Raw genomic sequence first — 20,018 nt, 5'->3', positions numbered from 1 at the left:
ATATAGTTTGTTTCTTCAACTTTAGCATTTAAACCTGGTAATAAAGATGTTTAATTAACTGTGTAGTTCACAAAAGGAGCTCTATTTATTTATAGATGTTTCTAGGCCTCAAAATATACTATATTGCAACAAATGAATCCTAAGGTAATCCTAAGAATGGTGCTGGCATCTAAATATTCCCAATTAACACACACAAACAAGGTTTTAGTCTAAGTTCTCTAAGTGCAATTTCTCTTCTCACTTCCCTTGGCTTCAGTGGGTTAGACACTGAAGCACAAAATGAAGTAAATACTGGCGTTCCTGGGTGGCTCAGTCAGTTAAACGTCCAACTTTGACTCAGGTCATGATCTCATGGTTCATGAGTTTGAGCTCTGCATCGGGCTCTGGGCTGACAGCTCAGAGCCCGGTCTGCTTCAGATTCTGTGTCTCATTCTCTCTCTGCTCCTTCCCCCACTCCTGCCCTCTCTCTCAAAAATAAACATTAAAAAAAATATTTTAAAAATGAAATAAATACTGGTTTTAGCAATAAGCAAATATGGTAACATGATTAAGAGAGTTTCGAGTGTTATCACAGTGATGCTGTGTTATAAATGCATTGCAGGATTCCCAGTTGAAATGATTTCTTTTATTAGCATTAAGCCACCCTGGTGAATACTATAAAAAATATATGTCAATGGCTTATACTCTTTCCCTAAAGTGGAGCAGTCCTCTAAATCCCACACTTTCAGAAGCTATTCTCTTCCTTGGTTCGAAAAGTAGCATCACACCATCTCAAAATTGTAAACTTGAAGCACAAAAGAACTTCCAAATCTCTCAGGCCACCAGAGGTTGAACAATGAAACCACGACGAAGAAGAGTTTAACAAAGGTCATAACCTCACACTGAGAGATACAAGAGACTTCTCCAAACATGAACAAATCCTTCCCTTTAGATAAAGGGAATTCAAATTATTCACTGAATTGTGTTAGCTTAAAACTCTTAATATTTTGTTATTTGCTTGAAATGAGAGCACTTCCACCAATAGCATTTCTTAGAAGTATGGGGTCTTTCTTCATTTTTCTATTTTTGTTGTATCCATGTATTCTACCTTTTCTCATAGTCTATCACACTCAAAAATAAGTGGTTCTCAAACTTCCAACTGCCACACTTAGACCTATGAACCAATAATTACATCCTAAACTGCCTTTCCATTGCCAAATTAAGTTTCTTAAATTAACTGACTTCCACACTTTTAAAGTTCACATCCAGCAGTAGTATCACGTTTGTACCACAGTACTTAACAAAAATATTTAAATATCTTAATATGTTATCCCATTATAATTTTACGTAAATGAGTAAAAACAACAAAACAAAGGACTGATATAAATAAGAACTGTAGGCCTCAAATTTTATACAATTAAGATGATGAATTCACACATTCGTTCAATAAATATTTTGGGGGTGCCCTCTGTAGACTTTATATTATTCTAGGTGCTGGAGAATACGGCAGTGAACATGGTGCTTACAGTCCAGCACGTGTAAGCTGAATGTGCTTAGGGTGGGTGAGAATCATTAGGTAAGCCAAAAGCAGAAATATTTAGCCTCAAGTGGATACTTACTTGATTTAGCTCAATAACTTAAGTGTTAAAGAAGAAAACAGAATCAAACAACACCCTTAGAAATAAGTCACTGAAGAATATGTCTCAAGGCAAACTGTAAACAGAAACTTTAAACTACTTTTAGTTGAGTACTCCCCACATCCTAACCTCAAATAAAACGTGAAGTCTATTGTTTACTTTTTACACATTCAACTTCAGCACATTTTTAAGAAAGCATTATATGTAAATATAGGGGAATGCCTATAGATAATTATTGATACACCAGTTGAGTCAAATCCCAACCATATTTATTCTTTTTTCTCCTCTCTCATATCTTCTTCTAGTTCATGTCTTAATCTTTGGCCGCACCAAAAATGTCAAGGAAACTTGGCAAATTCTCAAGTAGATGGCAAGGTTCAGGAATTTCTCTTTAAAAAGGTTATTAAGAGGTGCCTGGGTGGTTCAGTCAGTTAAGCATCTGACTCTTGATCTCTGCTCAGGTCATGATCTCATGGTTCATGAGTCTGAACCCCGCATCAAGCTCCACACTGATATTGCAGAGCCTGCTTGGGATTCTCTCTCTCTCTCTCTCTCTCTCTCTCTCTCTCTCAAAATAAATAAATAAACTTAAAAAAAAGGTTATTAAATATATGGGACTGAGCCAACGTAGTAGAGAATTATGGGAGGAAAAAATAAGACTACACTTTTCTCTTTTTGGAGAAGGACATAGCAGTACACTGACAGCAATCAAACCACATTACATCTTGTCCGTGTCTTACAAGTTGCTACTTCCAACAACAAGGTTAAAATCATTTGTGAATTCTAGAGTCTGTGAATAAGCTGGAATGGTGATCCAAGGACTGGTGAGGTACAGTATCTGCAGGAACAATGGTTATCAAGATCTACAGTTATTGAGACAAATTGAGTAACCAATAACATCATGAAAAGAATATTAAAGGGGCACTTGGGTGGCTCAGTTGGTTAAGCATCCAACTTCGGTTCAGGTAATGATCTAATAGTTTGTGGGTTCGAGCCCCATGTCAGGCTCTGAGCTGTCAGCCTGCTTCAGATTCTGTGTCTCCCTCTCTCTCTCTGCCCCTCCCTTGCTCATGCTCTCTCTCAAAAATAAACAAAATAACAATACTAAAAACATACACCATGGCAAACATTTCTATACATGTCACACCATTTAACATACACACAAATAATCTAGAATATGTGTATTCTTTGCAGGAGGCAAAGGCTTATTGACAAATAATACAGTATAATTTTTTTCCCAGAAGGCTATACCCATAGAAAGTACTAATTAAACACAAAAGGGTCTGCTGTGGTTGCTGATTATGAAGAAGTGGGAGGAGAGCACATGTGGATGTGGAAAGGAGATACAGCAAAATCTTAACTCTGGTGGAATTTTGAGTAACTTCTATTTTCTTCTTTATTTCAGTATTTTCCAAATTCTCAAATATGTATTACATGTGAATACTCCAAAAAAATTGCTATTAAACAAAAAGGTATTTACTTAAATGACACAGCCACTTTTTCCAAGATAAAGCCTTTTCATTAACATTGGGGAAAGAGAGCGGACTCTGTTAAAAATACCATATGTTAAGAAAATGTTCACCCAAGAAATAGATGTAAGAAAAATCATTCTATAAGACACCCTGAAAGAAATGTGTTAAATTTTTAAAAAGAAATTATTCAAATATATTACTCACTGAAAGGAGCTAAAATAAGAAGCATATCAAACAAGAAACTTTTAAAAAAGTATAGAAATTTATTAATGGAAAACACTAGTAACAATTTCAGGATTAATTTCCAAATTAAGGCATTTTGCTAAAATGCCATCTCAATAAATACATGTTTAGAAATAATTTCCCACACATGGAATAAGGTTTCCTTAATAGAGTGGCATTTGAGCAACCACGCCCCCACCCCCACCCCCAACAACAAAAAACAGTGCAGGGGCACCTGGCTGGCTCAGTCAGGAGAGCATGCAACTCTTGGTCTCGGGGTCATGAGTTCAAGCCCCACACTGGGTGTAGAGATTACTTAAATAAGCAAATATTTTTTTTAAATGCATTATGAATGAAGATCCTGGGGTGTCTGGGTGGCTCAGCTGGTTGAGCATCCAACTGGTGGTTTCAGCTCAGGTCATGGTCTCACAGTTTTGTGAGTTCCAGCCCCACATCAGGCTCTGTGCTAGCAGTTAGGAGCCTGCTTGTGATTCTCTCTCTCCCCTCTCTCTGTGACCCTCCCCCACTCAAAAATAAACTTTTAAAAATAAAATTAAAAAAATAAAATCCTGAGAAAGCTTAGGAAAAAAAAAAAAAGAATGAAGATTTTCCCAATCATACCCTTCGTATTTACCATGAAATACCTCTAAATGCCTTTAATGCCAGATAATAACCATGCTTCTAAAATGTAACACTGAGAATTGCTAGTAATAGTTAGTGTTAAGCATTTTAAAACATACAAACATCAAATCTGCTTTGAGAAAAATTGTGAGAATGACATAATAAATTCTTAAAGAGAGTCAACTAAGCCTTTTAAAAATATATTTTAAAAGTTTTATACAATGTATCCATAAAGATGCAACAAGGATATGTGCCTCCCTGGCTTTTTTCCACTATGTTTTCAGATACTTTGTTTTGTCTGTAATTCTTAAGCAGAAACATAGCACATCATTTTCCCTACACAAAATCAGTGGCATCAATATATCTCTGGTCAGATTCCCCAACTCTTTTGCCACAGGTTATCAAGATGCACTCCAGCAGAGTGGTACAGACCAATATCCAGGGTCATCGAGTCAAATGTAACCTACCCCTCCTGTGGGAACACCTAATCCTTATGTCACAGGTCCAACAGAGCTGTGACCTTCACTGGATTCCCCCTAACACTATTGGTGCCTGCTGCTTATGGGATTTTACAGCGAAATAAGAGCATCACAGGGACAGTTGGTAGTGGCAGCCATGTCACTACTCCTGCTTGAGAAGATGTCGTCTTCTTGCCTTTAACTGACAAACCACTTCAGATCTCATCCAGGATTCTGCAAACCACGGAAAACAAGCAAGTTAGTGACACTGCTGCACGGCACATATTTAGCCAATAAGAATATCTGTCACTTGTTCCTGAACTGTCTTTGCCAACTGTTTGTGCCCATTAACAAGGTCCCAAAAAGTAAGGGCTGAAGTTGTGCCTTCACCACAGAACATGAAACCTGGGAACCAGACAACCAGATGAGTAAATGCAACTAAAGACCTGAGATTCATTAAAATAGGTAATTATTTTTGAAGGGAAAGAGGAAGATGTTGGACATCTTCTGTAAAAGGCATGGGTAAAACTCAAAGGTGGCTGGAACGTGAGCTATATGAGCAACAGATACCTTTATAAAGCATAAGGAAAAGAAAAATCCACACTTGCTTTTTACAATATTTAAGCAACAGGAAAGTTGTCACTGAAAATAATATGGGTGTTTCAGGGTCAGAGACTTCCATTTAAAACCCAGCTCTGTTGTCTGTTCTCTTAGCCTTGGGATAAATAAGCGGTAACCCTACAATTCATTAATCAAACCAGAAGTCTTCTGAGAATAAGATGGAGTGCTATTAATAACATACCTGGACAACAGACATAAACTAGAACTGTTCCAGGCAAAGAGGAGCACAAGACCACTAGTCAAAATAAATACTATCTATATCATGGAGACTTTAGAGTATCAAGAAAAGGCTTATTAGCACAGTTCCTTGCATAACCTCCACATTTATTCTGGGTTAGTTTTCATTTAGCAATAGTTCTCATAATAAAGTTTAATGACAACTGTCATGTATTTCTCCTTCAAAGAATGAATTTTACCACCAATGTCTCATAATGGAACACTTGCAAAAAAATTAAATAATACGTGGACATCACTTTCCCACAACCTGCAATGTACCAAATACCCTCTCAATTCATACTATTTAATACCATATCCAAAATGGTCGGGTTGAGAATTCCCCACAGCTTTGTCTGCTGCTTATCCACTGTTAAAGCTCTCAAAAATGACACACTGTTCCCCCACCCATAAACAAGATGCCACAATCCAAAAAGAGAGTTTCATACCGTCACAATTATGAAAAATGCTTGCAAGCCAGGTCCCTTTCAATTCCCTTCTGCAGCAGTGTTTCCACCTCTCCAAGCAACAGGTTCTCCAAGTCTTCCAAGTTCATTTCCTCGCTGTTGAGTGCCAATCACCCAGAAATCACACAGGTGTGTTAAATGCCACCAGGATGAAATGCCAGGACTCTGCCCACTGCTTCCCCACCACTCCTCTAGTGGAGTTGTAAGGTTAGAAATAGGCCCCTTCCTTCACAAACACATTCATATTCCATCAACATATTTATGTTCCCTGCCTCCTAAGTGCCAGGCACACCTGTACTCACTCACTCCATCACACCTTTGACCAAGCAGTCAGTATACACATAAATACAGAAATGTGGGCATGAAACAGATTCAGAAATACTTTTTAAAAAACAAACTTGGAATTTCTTATACAGGCCATGGGTTCTGGCACAGAACTTGTATGGCTACAATCTAAATTATGTGTGTCTATGCATGTTCATTTTAGTGTAAATAAAATGTATTTAAAAAGAGAACTGAGATATTCCTCATGATTAGTGTCAAACACACAGAAATACACCTCTGCCATGTTGTGGTCAGAAATAAACTCTCAGAAGTCCCATTAATACAATGGTTTATTTATGTTTCATGGCAAACAGAAAATAGAGTAGCTGCTTTTAGCATTTCCTGCTGACAATTTTTATTTCCAAAAACAAACACAGCTGAGATTTGCCCATCCAAACCCATTTATCAATGCCTTTAAAATGGTTGTAAGCAGTAAAGTTCTAAAAGTACAACCTAATTACACCTGAAACTTATATAACACTGTATGTTAACTATACTGGAATTTTTTTAAGTGCAACCTATTTTTAATTTGGGGAGAATCCAACAAATACAGAAAAGAAGGCAATTTCTCCATGTATTTGACAACCATTTGATTCTGAAGTACTTCTCCAGTCTCAGAATAAACCACCAGTTAATAATTACTAAAGGAAAGTTAACTAGTATCTTCAAAGAACTACAGGTTGATATTCCTGCTGTATGCGAGATTTGTATTTTTAATTAGGCCAGTTCCAGAGAGCAAAAGCCATCCTCTGAGTAAATGAACATAACAAATAATCACCAGTGAAAACCACACAGATCTACGAAACAACCTTAATCCAATTATCTAAGTGAAAGCAATATACAACTATCAGTCCCGGCAGAGGAAACATGTTTAGAAAGTCACATGGACCAATCGACTTGGGAAAAATAATAAAAGAGGCCCTTCTAGGTCTGAGCAATTAGTACCATAGTAGGGTAGGAGGAGAGCTCACCAAGCAGGATTTTTCTGTTACATCTGTTAAACTGAGTGTGTCCCACATACACCACTTTAATACACAGTTATGAGGTTAAGCTTTCCGTATTGAGTTCTCAGCCATTACAATTTTTTTTTTAATGTTTACTTATTTTAAGATAGAGAGAGAGCAGGGGAGGAGCAGAGAGGGGTTGAGAGAGAGAGTCCCAAGCAGGCTCCACACTGTCAGCGTGGAGCCTGATGTGGGGCTCGAACTGATGAACCATGAGATCATGACCTGAGCCCAAATCAAGAGTCAGACGCTCAACCAACAGAGCCACCCAGGCACCCCTATGCCATTACAAATACTAATGTTCTCTTTAGAAATCTACTCCAAATTTACATAATAGAGTATATGGTGATACATACTAACTTATAGGACAGTGAGAGTAGGGTTCAAAAATATTACCCTAATTCATCTTGATAGCAAATTGCTACAATATATTATACTTACTGCCTCTTTAATTTCACAGGAGAAAACATGTATCTGAAATTCTTCTGAACCATGGGAACTCTCTGTAAATGCAACACAATTGCTCTCTGTTGTCCCATCATGTCCACGTGCACAGAATAACACCTTGTAGATTGGAAAAGAAGCTATCTCCACATTGCTGGATTGGTCTATAATTCTACAGAACAGTGACGAAAAATAAGATAACATATTAACTAGCAAAGAACAAAGCAAAGACAAGCAGTTTTACTATACTAATAACATAAACATAATCATCTTAAAATCATAAAAATAACCTGGTTATAATACAAATACCATATTTTGCTATATGTATCTATGTATATACACGCACATACACAAATTCCTCACCTTCTTTTGACAATTACCTCATTTCTATATTTTCTGTGATCCAACTCATTTACTCCCAAAGCCAATATATACTGCCTGATCAAATCCGTCACTCATCCCCAAATGCTAGCCTTTTCTAGCCATCCCCAAATGGTTTCTATGTCAAAAAGAATGCTACTACACAATAGCACAGACCAGACCTACAAAGTTTCTATTTACAACAGTAAGTTTATCCAACACCTACATCATTGCTAGGCCAACACCCCTCTTACCCCAAAGCATAAAAGGGCAGAGTAGTTACAAAGTTGAACTTAATAAAAGAATTTAAGAAAGTAAAAGCAGTTTGTGGGATTTAGAAGAAAATAATTCTCTGACTTTCCCTATATAAACCCTTAGCCCTAGATTGATCTAAAATCTCAAGACCACATCAAAATCTCCCCAATTGTGAAACCAAGGGGTACCCAATAGGAAGAGAGAGGCAAGTCAAAACACTAAGTCTTTTGTCAAGGTGTGTTTGGCACTTTGAAAAATAAAAATATAACTTTAAAAGGCAGTCTGCCATTTTCTAAGATATATCATACAAATAATATATCTACAAAACCCTTTCCTGAAAAATTCAAAGCATTTTTACCAAACATTATAAATTTATATTGCTATTATTTTAGTACTTAGAACTAAGCTAACACTTTTTCATTCTTTATTATTTTAATTTTTTTTGTTCTACCTGAATTTTATTTCTCTTTGATCTGTTTTCTTCTGTGAACATGTCCCAGTTTAAAGGGATCATTTAAAACAACAGAAATTAAAGAAATAATTTTTATTTTTTATTTATTTTTTTCTTTTATTTATTTATTTATTTATTTATTTAAATATGAAATTTACTGTCAAACTGGTTTCCATACAACACCCAGTGCTCATCCCAACAGGTGCCCTCCTCAATGCCCATCACCCCTCCCCCCTGCTCCCTTCCACCCCCATCAACCCTCAGTTTATTCTGTTTTTAAGAGTCTGTTATGGTTTGGCTCTCTCCCTTTTTTTTTTTTCCTTCCCCTCCCCCATGGTCTTCTGTTAAGTTTCTCAGGATCCACATAAGAGTGAAAACATACGGTATCTGTCTTTCTCTGTATGACTTATTTCACTTAGCATAACATTCTCCAGTTCCATCCACGTTGCTACAAAAGGCCACATTTCATTCTTTCTCGTTGCTACATAGTATTCCATTGTGTATATAAACCACAATTTCTTTATCCATTCGTCAGTTGATGGACATTTAGGCTCTTTCCATAATTTGGCTATTGTTGAGAGTGCTGCTATAAACATTGGGGTACAAGTGCCCCTGTGCATTTAATTTTTTTTGTTTAACGTTTATTCATTTTTGGATAGAGAGAGACAGAGCATGAGTGGGGGAGCGGCAGAGAGTGAGGGAGAGAATCCCAAGCAGGCTCTGCACTGTCAGTGCAGAGCCCAGTGCAGGACTCAAACTCACGAACCCGCGCGATCCTGACATGAGCTGAAACCAAGAGTTGGATGCTTGATCAACTGAGCCCCCAGGCGCCCCTCTTTTCCTTTTCATTTCCTTAATGATTCAATTTTCTGTTAGTTCTGCATAGTGTATGTCTTAAAGCTAATGTCCAAATTATAATACTGACTTCTAAAAATTTGTTTTTGTTGTTAATTGCAACCATTTGCGTATTTCTTTTTTTTTTATTTTTATTTTTTAACATTTATTCATTTTTGACAGGCAGAGATTGACAGAGTGTGAGTGGGGGAGGGGGAGAGAGGGAGACACAGAATCCGAAGCAAGCTCCAGGCTCTGAACTGACAGCACAGAGCCCGACGTGGGGCTCGAACTCACGGACCGTGAGATCATGACCTAAGCCGAAGTCGGACACTCAACCAACTGAACCACCCAGGCGCCCCTTCACTTTTTCACATTCTAAACCTTAAAAGAATGACGCATTTCAGGAAGAGTTTGAAAAAAGATTAAACTGGATTTCTGAGAATATTACAGGTTCATGATACATTCAACCTAATTCCTAAGACTTTCATTTTATTTGTTTATTCAGCAAACATTTCCTGAAAACCTGCTATGAACCAGATACTGCTCGAGACACCAAAGTTAAAGCAGAGAAAAATACAAGTAATCTCCTTGTATGGACCTTATATTCCAGTGAGGAAGTTAGATGATAAACCAAGAAACAAATGTATGTACAATACCAAGTCAGAGAAAGTGCTATGAAGGAAAAAAAAAAAAAAAAGGGGGGGGGGCCCAATAAGGGGGAAAAGACGAATAGTTACATAATCCAATCAAAGGCGGCTTCTTTTGATAAGATGTTTGAGATGAAACTGTAAAGAAGTTTAAAAAAAAAAAAAAGCCACTGGGAAACCAAGAAAAGATTGTTTAGGCAAAGGAAAGAGAATATGCAAAGGTCCTGAGGTAGGAATCATGACAGTGTTTGAGAAAGAACAAAGAAGCTACCATGACCAGAATGTAGTGAGTGAACATAGTGAGAAAGCAAAAGAGAAAGGAGGTAAGGAGAGATGAGAGAGGTAAAAAACCAGGTCAAAGCAGTAGTTTATCAGTGGCCAGACATGGTAAGGATTTTGAATATAATCACAAGTGTGACTGGAGGCCACTGAGTGTAGAACAACATTATCTGATTTATATTTAATCCTTATTCCTACTTAAGCATAAGAGAAAAAGCCATTTTGCTTCTTCCTAGTCTGATGTAAAAAGTATAAGAAATGCGGCTTCACAAAAACTCTGTGGTTTTTGAACCAGTTACATGACAAGACGAAGGCAGGTTTTTACATTCCTTCCAAATAAAGAAACACAAATTATAGGTATTTTTAAAGTTCTATTTCCATTCATAATACTCTAAGCATAATTTTGTAAAAGCCTCTTGTAAACAAGCAACATGGTGTAATCCTAAACATATTTACTTTTCATGTCTACAGAGTAAAAGTAAATTCACAGTAAGGCCTAGGCCTGATTTATGACGTTAACATCATCACTACCACACAAAAAATTTCATGCATGTCTAGGGGAATTTAAAAAAGACTAGAGCTTACCTCACAGAACCTTCTGGAACATTTGGCACATAAAGAGTAACAGGAAAGGGGTGCTGACTCGAAGATTTCATAGTTGCCATTGCCCGTAAAGCCTCCACTTCATTACGTGGGGAAGAAACCTTCATACATCCCAAGTAGGTCAGTTTGTTAAATAAAACACTATCTTCTTCAGGTAATCCACTTAGAGAAGATGGTCTGGGTGTAGAAATTTCTGAAGAAAACACACACACACACACACACACACTCAAAAGGTTAATGAAAAACTTCACAGTATAATTTCACCTACTGCCCACAAACAAATGAAAAATTGCAAACAAAATTTAGGTCTGTGTTTTCACTTCTTTTGATGTTTATCCTACATCTGAAATCAGAGTTATGGAATTTTTGTACTTTCAAGTCTCTCAAAGTATTAACTTACTTAGCTACAACTTTTTTTAGAGAAAAAGAAAGAAATTTAAAATTTTTATTTTAAAAAATCAAAAGCAGAGTTCAAATGATATAGAACAAGAAAGAAAAAAAAAAAAACTACACTAAAGGCAGTGTGAAGTAGCCTAAAATTAATGAGGATTAAATAAAGCTAAAATCAGTTATAAGTTTGTCTTGGCTGTAATGGTCCTGCATGGCACCCAATTTATTAAGAAGCCTAACTTCCAAAGCAAAGGTAAGCAATATTAAGAGGACACATCTCATACCAATAACAAAGCAAGCCCCATGTTTGACCCTTCCTAGCTTGCTGGCTTCTATGAACTATGCAAGTATTCCAATGGAAACTGCTTCATCAAAATAATGATCCTATGATTGCTTCCCTCAATTCTCCCCTCCCCATTGATGAGTTTCTTAAAAAAGTAAATAAAATAAAGTCGTTCTCTTCAATTCTAAGCACAGCTTGCAGCAAAGGCCCAACGGTGGTCAGAGTATCTGCATGTATCAGACACTATTAAACTCCCTCTTAAACTTAAACCTCTTAAACTATTAAACTGCCACTCTTTCCATCCACACCTAAAACCCATATTCAGCTAGTCTCTACTTTTTCCCATTACCCATATCCATTTTACACAAAATTAAGCATGCCTGTCTCACCCAAACTAGATCTTTGCACCATGCTCAAATCCTCATTACCAGAATTCCACCTATAGGACTTTAATAAATAATTCACAAAAGCCATTCCCAACCTCCCCACTCCAGCTCCCAAATATCATACTGAAACATGCAACCTCATTGCCTACTTTTCTTCTATTGAGAAACTAAAGCCATTCAAAATGATTTATTTCATCTACCATGTTCTTCAATCACTGAAACATGTTTTTCCCCCTTTTGAATCCGTTCAACGTGCTGTATTTCAAAAGGGATAAATTAAAAAACACAAACACATGTTAAAGCTGGATGCTAATATGTTTACTAGACTTATTATTCTGTGAATTTTTTGTTAATTTAGCAAGCACTCATGAAACAATTATTTGCAAGATCCTATGATTAAATCATATTCCAGTAATTGATGAACATGACAGATAAAGTAGTTCATATGGTCTAAGTTACGTATAGTGGGAGTCATACCAAAAAAAAAACAAAAAACAAAAAACAAAAAAAGGGAGAGAAAGCTTTCTGAAAAAAATATTGTACTAATTGTACTACAGTATTGTATGATACTGTACTTGTACTATAGTACAAGTATTGTACTATAGTACAAGTATAGTACTATAATACAGTACTATTGTACTACAGTATTGTATAATACTGTATAATTCAGATTCATATAACTGTGTAAACCCCAAGTAGAGAAAAACAGTACAGAAATTGATCCAATAAAAAAGGCAAAATAAGCAGACAAGGCCTTTAAATAACTATTATAAATATGATACAGGATGTAAAGAAAAACACCTAACAAAATAGACAGAAAAATGAAAGACAAAAGACCAAAAGGAATTCCAAAGCTAAAAAATGCAAGATCTGAAATGAAATATTCCCTGGGTGGCTATAACAGCAGATTCTAAATTACAGAAGAAAAAAATATTAAAAAGTTCCTTGGGATAAAGAATAATGATACTAGAGGAAAACTGAAGAGCCTCAGAAGTTAAAAACATGAGGGCAAGACTTCTTTGCTTTTTAACTTCTTTAAAATATAACAGATTATTCAAAGTAAAAATTAGATACTCTCCCCTTCACTGTCCTGCCTGCTGCTCCCTTGAGATGTATTCAGTAAGCCTCCCTTGTGTTAAAAAAAAAAAGGGGGGGGGGTGTAAAAATTAGCATTTTGTAGAATTTATAACATGTGCAAGCAAAATGAATGACAACAAAAGCATAAAGTCTGCAAGAAAAGAAATGGAAGATCTTCACAGTATACAAGAAGTGGTATATCATTAAAACCTAGACCTGTTGGGGCACCTGGGTGGTCAGTTGGTTTAAGCAGCCAACTTCGCACAGATCATGATCACACCGTTCATGGGTTCAGCCCCACATCAGGCTTTGTGCTGAGAGCTCAGAACCTGGAGCCTGCTTCAGATTCTTTGTCTCCCTCTCTCTCTGCCCCTCCCCCACTCATGCTCACTCTCTCACTTCGCTCTCTCTCTCCCTCTCTCAAAAATAAAACATTAAAAAAAATTTTAACTAGCAAAGATTTCCTATTAGGTTTGCATCCAAGCAGCCAGTATATAAGATCATCACATGACAAAACCCAACAAGTTATCATGATATTGAAACAAAAGCTTTCATCTATCTGGTTTTATAACTGAAAAACAACATACCTTTAATATTCACTCTAGGCCATTTAAATCTAGATACTTTCTAGATACAGTTCCTTGCCACTGAAGTTATGTGTCATTTTAAACCAACCACAGTAATTCTGTAAGCAAAAACTGTGTTGACTGCAGCTAGGAAAAGGCAGCTGAAATGTCTCATCTTAGTCTGTTCAGGCTGCTATAACAAACTACCACAGACTGGGTGGTTTATAAACAGTAGACATTTACTTCTCACAGTTCTAGATGCCAGGAGGACCAGGATCAAGGTACTGGCAGACTTGGCATCTGGTGGGAGCCCACTTTCTGGGTCACAGACAGCATCTTTTCACTGTGTCCTCAGAGGCAGAAGGGACAAGCTAGCTTTCTGGGGTCTCTTTCATAAGGGCACTAAGCCCAATCATGAGGGTTCCACTCTCATGACCCTAATCACTTCCCTACCTCCTAATATCATCGCCTTGAGGGTTAGAATTTCAACATGGATTCTGAGGAGAAGAACATTCAGAGCATAACATGTCTCTTTATTGAAAATAAAAACTAAAAATATGTAACTAGAAAAGAATACTAAAAACTTACTTGTAAAGCAAAGGAAATTTCTTCTTATCCACTGAGATCTTTCTAAAAATGTATTTAGTGTAAGGGGTGTTGAGAACACAAAAAGAGCACACAATACATGGTCCCTATCAAATATACTCAGAACTAAGAATCATAAGCCACTGTAAAGAATAATTAAAATTCCAACAACTCATCACAGCTACATTAGCAGATAAAAGGTATTCCTTCCTTTTGATTAATATATTAACCAAAAAATAATTATATAAATGTGATATCAGTATGCTTTAGGTTTTTTGGAAGGGGTAGAGAGATTTAAGAAATTCAAAAGGTAAAGCAAAGCAAAGCATAATAAGTAGTATCATCTTTCATGTTCCCTTCATCAAGAATAAAAATTAATGCTTTTTAAGGTTTATTTCCAATCCTACATTTTTAATTAAAATACATAAATGTTTACCTTAAATTCTCTTGTTCTTACTTCTAGCTGTATGACTATATGTTGAGACCTAGAAGTATTCATAGTGAGTCACCAAATCAGAGGGTTTTATTAAAGACCCCCAACACATTATAAATATCTTCTCCTACCCTGTCATTAAGCTGTATGTATTATATAAAATGGTTGAGGATGTATCAGTGGGACAGGTTAAAAAAAAAAAAAAAACACAAAAACTTGCAATTTGGGGTGCCTAACATTAATGGTCCATTTGGAGGAAACCCCATGATTATGATATATGAGTGTCTTTCTTTTTTAGTGTTAAAATGTGTTATCTAACAATTTAGTTAATGCAGGTCAAAGCAAAAAAAAAAAACCATTTATTATGGTACCATTCTCTTTCAGAAGATTTAGGTTTTTGTGTATTAAAATAAAACTATATTTTATGACATGGCTTTTCCTACCCAATCACAAAATAGTCTCCAATATTTTCTTCTTATAGGTTTATTTTTCACATTTCAATATTTGATTCACTAGGAATAAATTTTGTGTACAATGTAATTTAGGGCCATCATAGCCACACTGTGTACCACTCTGGCCTGTATCTATACTTACACCACACCAACATTCAGAAATGGATCACTGGTTCTAAGCCAATCAAGATAATCTCATCTTGACTGTCAGTGTGACTTATCGAGGGATTTGAATGTAACCAAGGCCTACTAGTTCATGTGATTCCCTAACTACTATAAAATGGTTCAACTGAGTGAAACTCACAACTTTTGTTCAATAGGTAAAGAAGAGAGCCTTTGTCTCCGCCACCAGCCATCAACAAATTGCCTGGCCTTACTTACCAATTTCTGCTAACTACTTTATGACCATAAAGGAAGCCAGTTGGAGAGAAAGGTGACAAAAGAGATGATAAAAGCTGAGAAGTTTACAAAAAAACCACAATCAGAGCCTCTAGTATTTAAACCAACTATAGAAAGTGGCTTTGGTTTTTGTTCGGCTTTTCTTGTACCCAAAACCATTTTGCATTATAAGCTGATATTTCTACTACAAATCCTACTCAATCATGGATGCATTTATATTTTTATCACGGTGTATTTTTTTTATTTAAATTCAAGTTAGTTAACATACAGTATAGTCTTGGCTCCAGGGGTAGAACTCTGTGATTCATCTCTTACACATGACACCCAGTGCTCATCCCAAAAAGTGCCCTCCTTCATGCCCCTCACCCATTCACTCATCCCCGTACTCACTTCCTTTACAGCAACCCTCATTTTGTTCTCTGTATTTAAGAGTCTCTTATGTTTGCCTCTGTCTCTGTTTTTATCTTATTTTTCCTTCCCTTTCCCTATGTTCAGCTATTGTGTCTCTCAAATTCCACGAGTAAAATCATATGATATTTATCTTTCTCTGACTTATTTCACTTACCATAGTATACTCTAGTTCCATCCATGTTGTTGCAAATGGCAAGATTTCATTCTTTTACATCACCTAATAGTATTCCATTATGTATATATACCACATCTTCTTTATCCATTCATCAGTCAATGGGCATTTGGGGTGCTTCCATAATTTGGCTATTGCTTAATTGCACTACTAGGTATTTATCCAAAGGATACAAAATGCTGATTCAAAGAAGCACATGCACCCCAATACACTTATCAAATACACTGATGTAATTGATATGCTATTTTACTTAGAATTTTCACAAATGATAATTTTAAATAACCAAACTGAGTAAAAAGGCACATTATATGAAACACTGTGCCCATTACACTATTTCCTGATACCCAAGTATTTACTGAGTGCCTAATATGTGCCAAGTACCAGGAATAAAATGAAGACTCAGACATAGTGCCTGTTCTCAAATAACATTGACATTGATTTTACAGGTAGAGAAACAAAAAAAAACCATTAAGAACCAAAGTGGGAACTCTTAAGCAGAACCAAAAACTTGGTGGCCCTGATCTTAGAAAACAAAGCTAATAGGATTTTTTTTAATTTTCATCTTAAAATTTTCAGGATCACTTTATCCCATTTCTTTTATGATGTCTAAAAGTTCAATGCAGTACCTGTATTCGATGGATCCAAAATTAACTGAAGAGATGGCTTATTTGTTCGGCTGGCTGAAACATCTCCAAATGAATGGTCTGAACTCTCACTGGAACTCTGACAATCAGCAAGAGGACTGCTTTGCCCTTTCTCAGAATCTCTCAGAATCTCTTCCATGGCTTTTTCCAACTGTTCGTCACCATTAGAAACAATCTATAGACAAAGCAAGATGATTCTGTTTCAATCATATTATGGTTCTGGACTTTTCAAGGTTTCTAATCTTTTATTTCTATTTCTAATATTTTGTTTCTAGAAGAAATTAAAACAATTGAAATTTTAAATTTAAATCTAAGTTACTGAATACCAAGAATTTATACACTTGTACCTAACTGTATCTGATCTAAGATCTAATTTACAGAGATTTTTCTTTCTTTTTCTTCTTTTCCTTAATAACACATTCTAAAAACCAGGTAATCTTAAATTTATGTGTTTTAAAGGGAAAAACAGGTAAGTTTAAGTGGACACTGTCTACTGTGACTGTTATTCAAAAGGCCATATTTCTTGTTATCATAGCATAAACGTATTTGTGATTTCTTTACGAATTTTGCTTGCTTGGTAATTTTTTTTACATTTAAGTTGACTCATCCTTCTCTTAAAAGCAGGTGAGATCAAAAGCCTAATAAAGGTCTTAAATTAAACACACTAAGTAAAATGCAGATATTTATTTTTCAATGCAAATATTTAAATACATTTAAAGCCATTTATTTAAATACATATTACTTAAATTTAAATAAAACCACTATTCTAAAACACTTATAAAACTATATATACTCAGCATAATGTAAAATGGGTATTTAATACTATAATTTCTATAAAATTTTATTAGATTCATATATACTTTTGATGCCATAGTTAATACTAAATAAAAGTCAAACAGTATGTAGCATATCAGACTAATTTCTCTACTCCTGTTTCTAGAGGGTGTTTATGCAATTCTCATGCATGTATACCTGGGTTTGTTTGATTCTTTTTCTTTGAGTTAGGAAAGACAACAAAAATTTGAAAACGGGTCACATTCAAATAAAAACTCAATTGCTAAAAATGTAAGACATATACTTTAAAAATATTCAGGCAAGGGGCACTTGGGTCGCTCAGTCAGTTAAGCACCCAACTTCAGCTCGGGTCACGATCTCAAACCCCTCATCGGGCTCCCTCCTGTCAGCCCCGAGCTTCAGATCCTGTCTCCCCCTCTCTCTGTCCCCTCCCCCACTCTCTCTCTCAAAAATAAACATTAAATTTTTTTTTTAATTCAGACAAGCCACCTATTCAATCATATACTAGAATGCTACCAGCTGATTTAAAACATAAAAACCATACAGTTGTTTCTTAAGTACAAATAAAACATAACTATTTATGTAATTAACTTTAAAAATCCAGCAGCAAGAGAGACAAAAATATCCAGATAATGGTTAAATCTTATATAAATTTAAGGCAAATTCCCCAATTATCCTTTTCTTTCTATTTTCCTTTCTATTCCTTCTTCCTAAAATTACGAATTAAAAAATAAAGAACCAAAAGCAAAAAACTTTAAAAATACACAAACCAAATAATTAGCTTCTGCATAAATCAAAGACTGATGTTATTCAAGGTCAGTATTTGAGAAAAACCTTCGTATTTTACACATCTCTCAAGATCAGTCTCACCTCATTAAAAAAAATAATAATTTAAAATAGTATCATCTGTAAATAAACAAAAGCAAGAAAGAAAGAAATACCTTCAGTTCAGGTTTTTCATCATCTTTTGTAGACGTATCATCTGCATGCTGAGAAACCAAAACAAATTCTTCACTGTTCAGTGTAGCCACAGAATCTGATGACCCACTAACCTTCTGTAATGAAGCTCTGACCTCCATTTCAATTCTACAAACTTCTCTTCCCACATCCACCTGGTCAAAACTACAGAGATTTAAAAACAAAACAAAACAAAACAAAACAAACAGCATGAATAAGAACATGATCAATATTCAGCCTTTAAAAATGGTTCACATGAAAAAGAATTCTGTTGGCTAGATAATTATCTCAAAACTAGGGAGGCTACCTTCTTGGACTGGGCCACATAATGCAAATGTACTCCCTTCACCCTGAATTCCCAGACTAAAAGAACCATATTGTGCCCTGAAAAACAACACAAACCCGCCCATATCTCAACTAAACAGATTTACCACTGCTTGATTCATTTCTCCTAGAAATACTATTTTTGTTCTTTTTTAATAGAGGAAATAATTAAGCATGATACTAGAAACCAAATTCATACACAAAGTCACTGAAATTACTTTATAATTAAATCCAAATGTTTACAAAAACGTATCTCCTAAAAGTATTGTACCTTAAAATATCTTTGTGTCACGTAAGTTGACTAATTAATAAGAATTCAACACCCAGGGGCACCTGGGTGGCTCAGTCAGTTGAACATCTGACTTCAGCTCAGGTCATGATTTCGCAATTGTGGTATCAAGCCTGTATGGGCTCGGCTTGCTGCTATCAGCCTGCTAGTGCAGAGCCCACTTCAGATCCTTGGTCCCCCTCTCTCTGCCCCTCCCCTACTTGCGCTCTCCCAAAAATAAAGAAAAATTAAAAAAAAAAGAATTCAATACACTAAGCCATGTATCTTTTCTTTTCCAGACACACTACCACTTATCAGCACAAGGGGGTGGGGAAAAGGCCAAGTCTTTCACATTGCATTCATATGACAAACAGTGTAAATACAGTGTAATTCTGCTTTCTGGATAGATCTGTACACCACAGAAACTCAACAATGTCTATCACTTCCAGAAGTTCAAATATTCACACTGCTAATTTAACTGAACCTGTGTGCTACATAACAAACACAGTACTCAGCATTAGGGTTATAGGAGTGACTAAGGCAGACAAGTTGCCTGCTCTCCTGGAGCTTACATCCAGTAAGAAATCAAGCAAGTAAGCAAATGTAATTCCAAATCACTCTAAAGGCTATGAAGAAGATAAAATATGTTATTGTAACAATGACTAGCTACAAAAAGCATAGGGACAACTTTAAGTAAGGTGGTAGGAAAGAACTCAGGGAAATATCTGAGCTGAAATGTAAAAGACAAAAGAGAACGGTGTATTAATCTGCTCAGTGACCAAAGGGGTAATGTGATAGAGGGGTAGAACAAGTAAACTGGGGCTAAAGAACACAGGACTCTCTAAGTCTGCTGATGCATGCCTTAAAATTGCCCAGAATTGTTCTTTTTCTCGTTCCAATTAAGTTATTCTGTTCTCTGCCCCACATAAATATGGCTGCAATATCTCATTTTGCCTTTAGGTGACACTAACACCATTATTCT

General features: G+C 35.9%; 1 protein-coding gene across 10 annotated transcripts in view; it reads right to left on the bottom strand.

Annotated features, from left to right (window-relative positions):
* The window catches only part of RABGAP1L (RAB GTPase activating protein 1 like), a 755,410-nt gene that overhangs the window by 671,761 nt on the left and 63,631 nt on the right, over positions 1-20,018 (bottom strand). For 8 of the 10 annotated variants that reach the window (XM_042925081.1, XM_042925080.1, XM_042925082.1 and 5 more), the window contains 4 exons: positions 18,429-18,609; positions 16,675-16,867; positions 10,877-11,087; positions 7,460-7,634 (listed from right to left, as the gene is read on the bottom strand). In XM_042925081.1, the coding sequence (XP_042781015.1) occupies positions 7,460-7,634; positions 10,877-11,087; positions 16,675-16,867; positions 18,429-18,566 (717 nt within the window). In that variant the 5' untranslated portion in view covers positions 18,567-18,609. Of the gene's footprint in view, positions 1-7,459; positions 7,635-10,876; positions 11,088-16,674; positions 16,868-18,428; positions 18,610-20,018 lie in introns of those variants that run through there. The other 2 variants (XM_042925083.1, XM_042925084.1) reach the window with 2 other exon arrangements.

This window comes from Panthera leo, chromosome F3 (assembly GCF_018350215.1).
Source record: "Panthera leo isolate Ple1 chromosome F3, P.leo_Ple1_pat1.1, whole genome shotgun sequence".
NCBI classification, from domain to species: domain Eukaryota; kingdom Metazoa; phylum Chordata; class Mammalia; order Carnivora; family Felidae; genus Panthera; species Panthera leo.
Note: the sequence above shows the minus strand (reverse complement) of the source record. Positions and strands in the feature narration are given on the sequence as shown.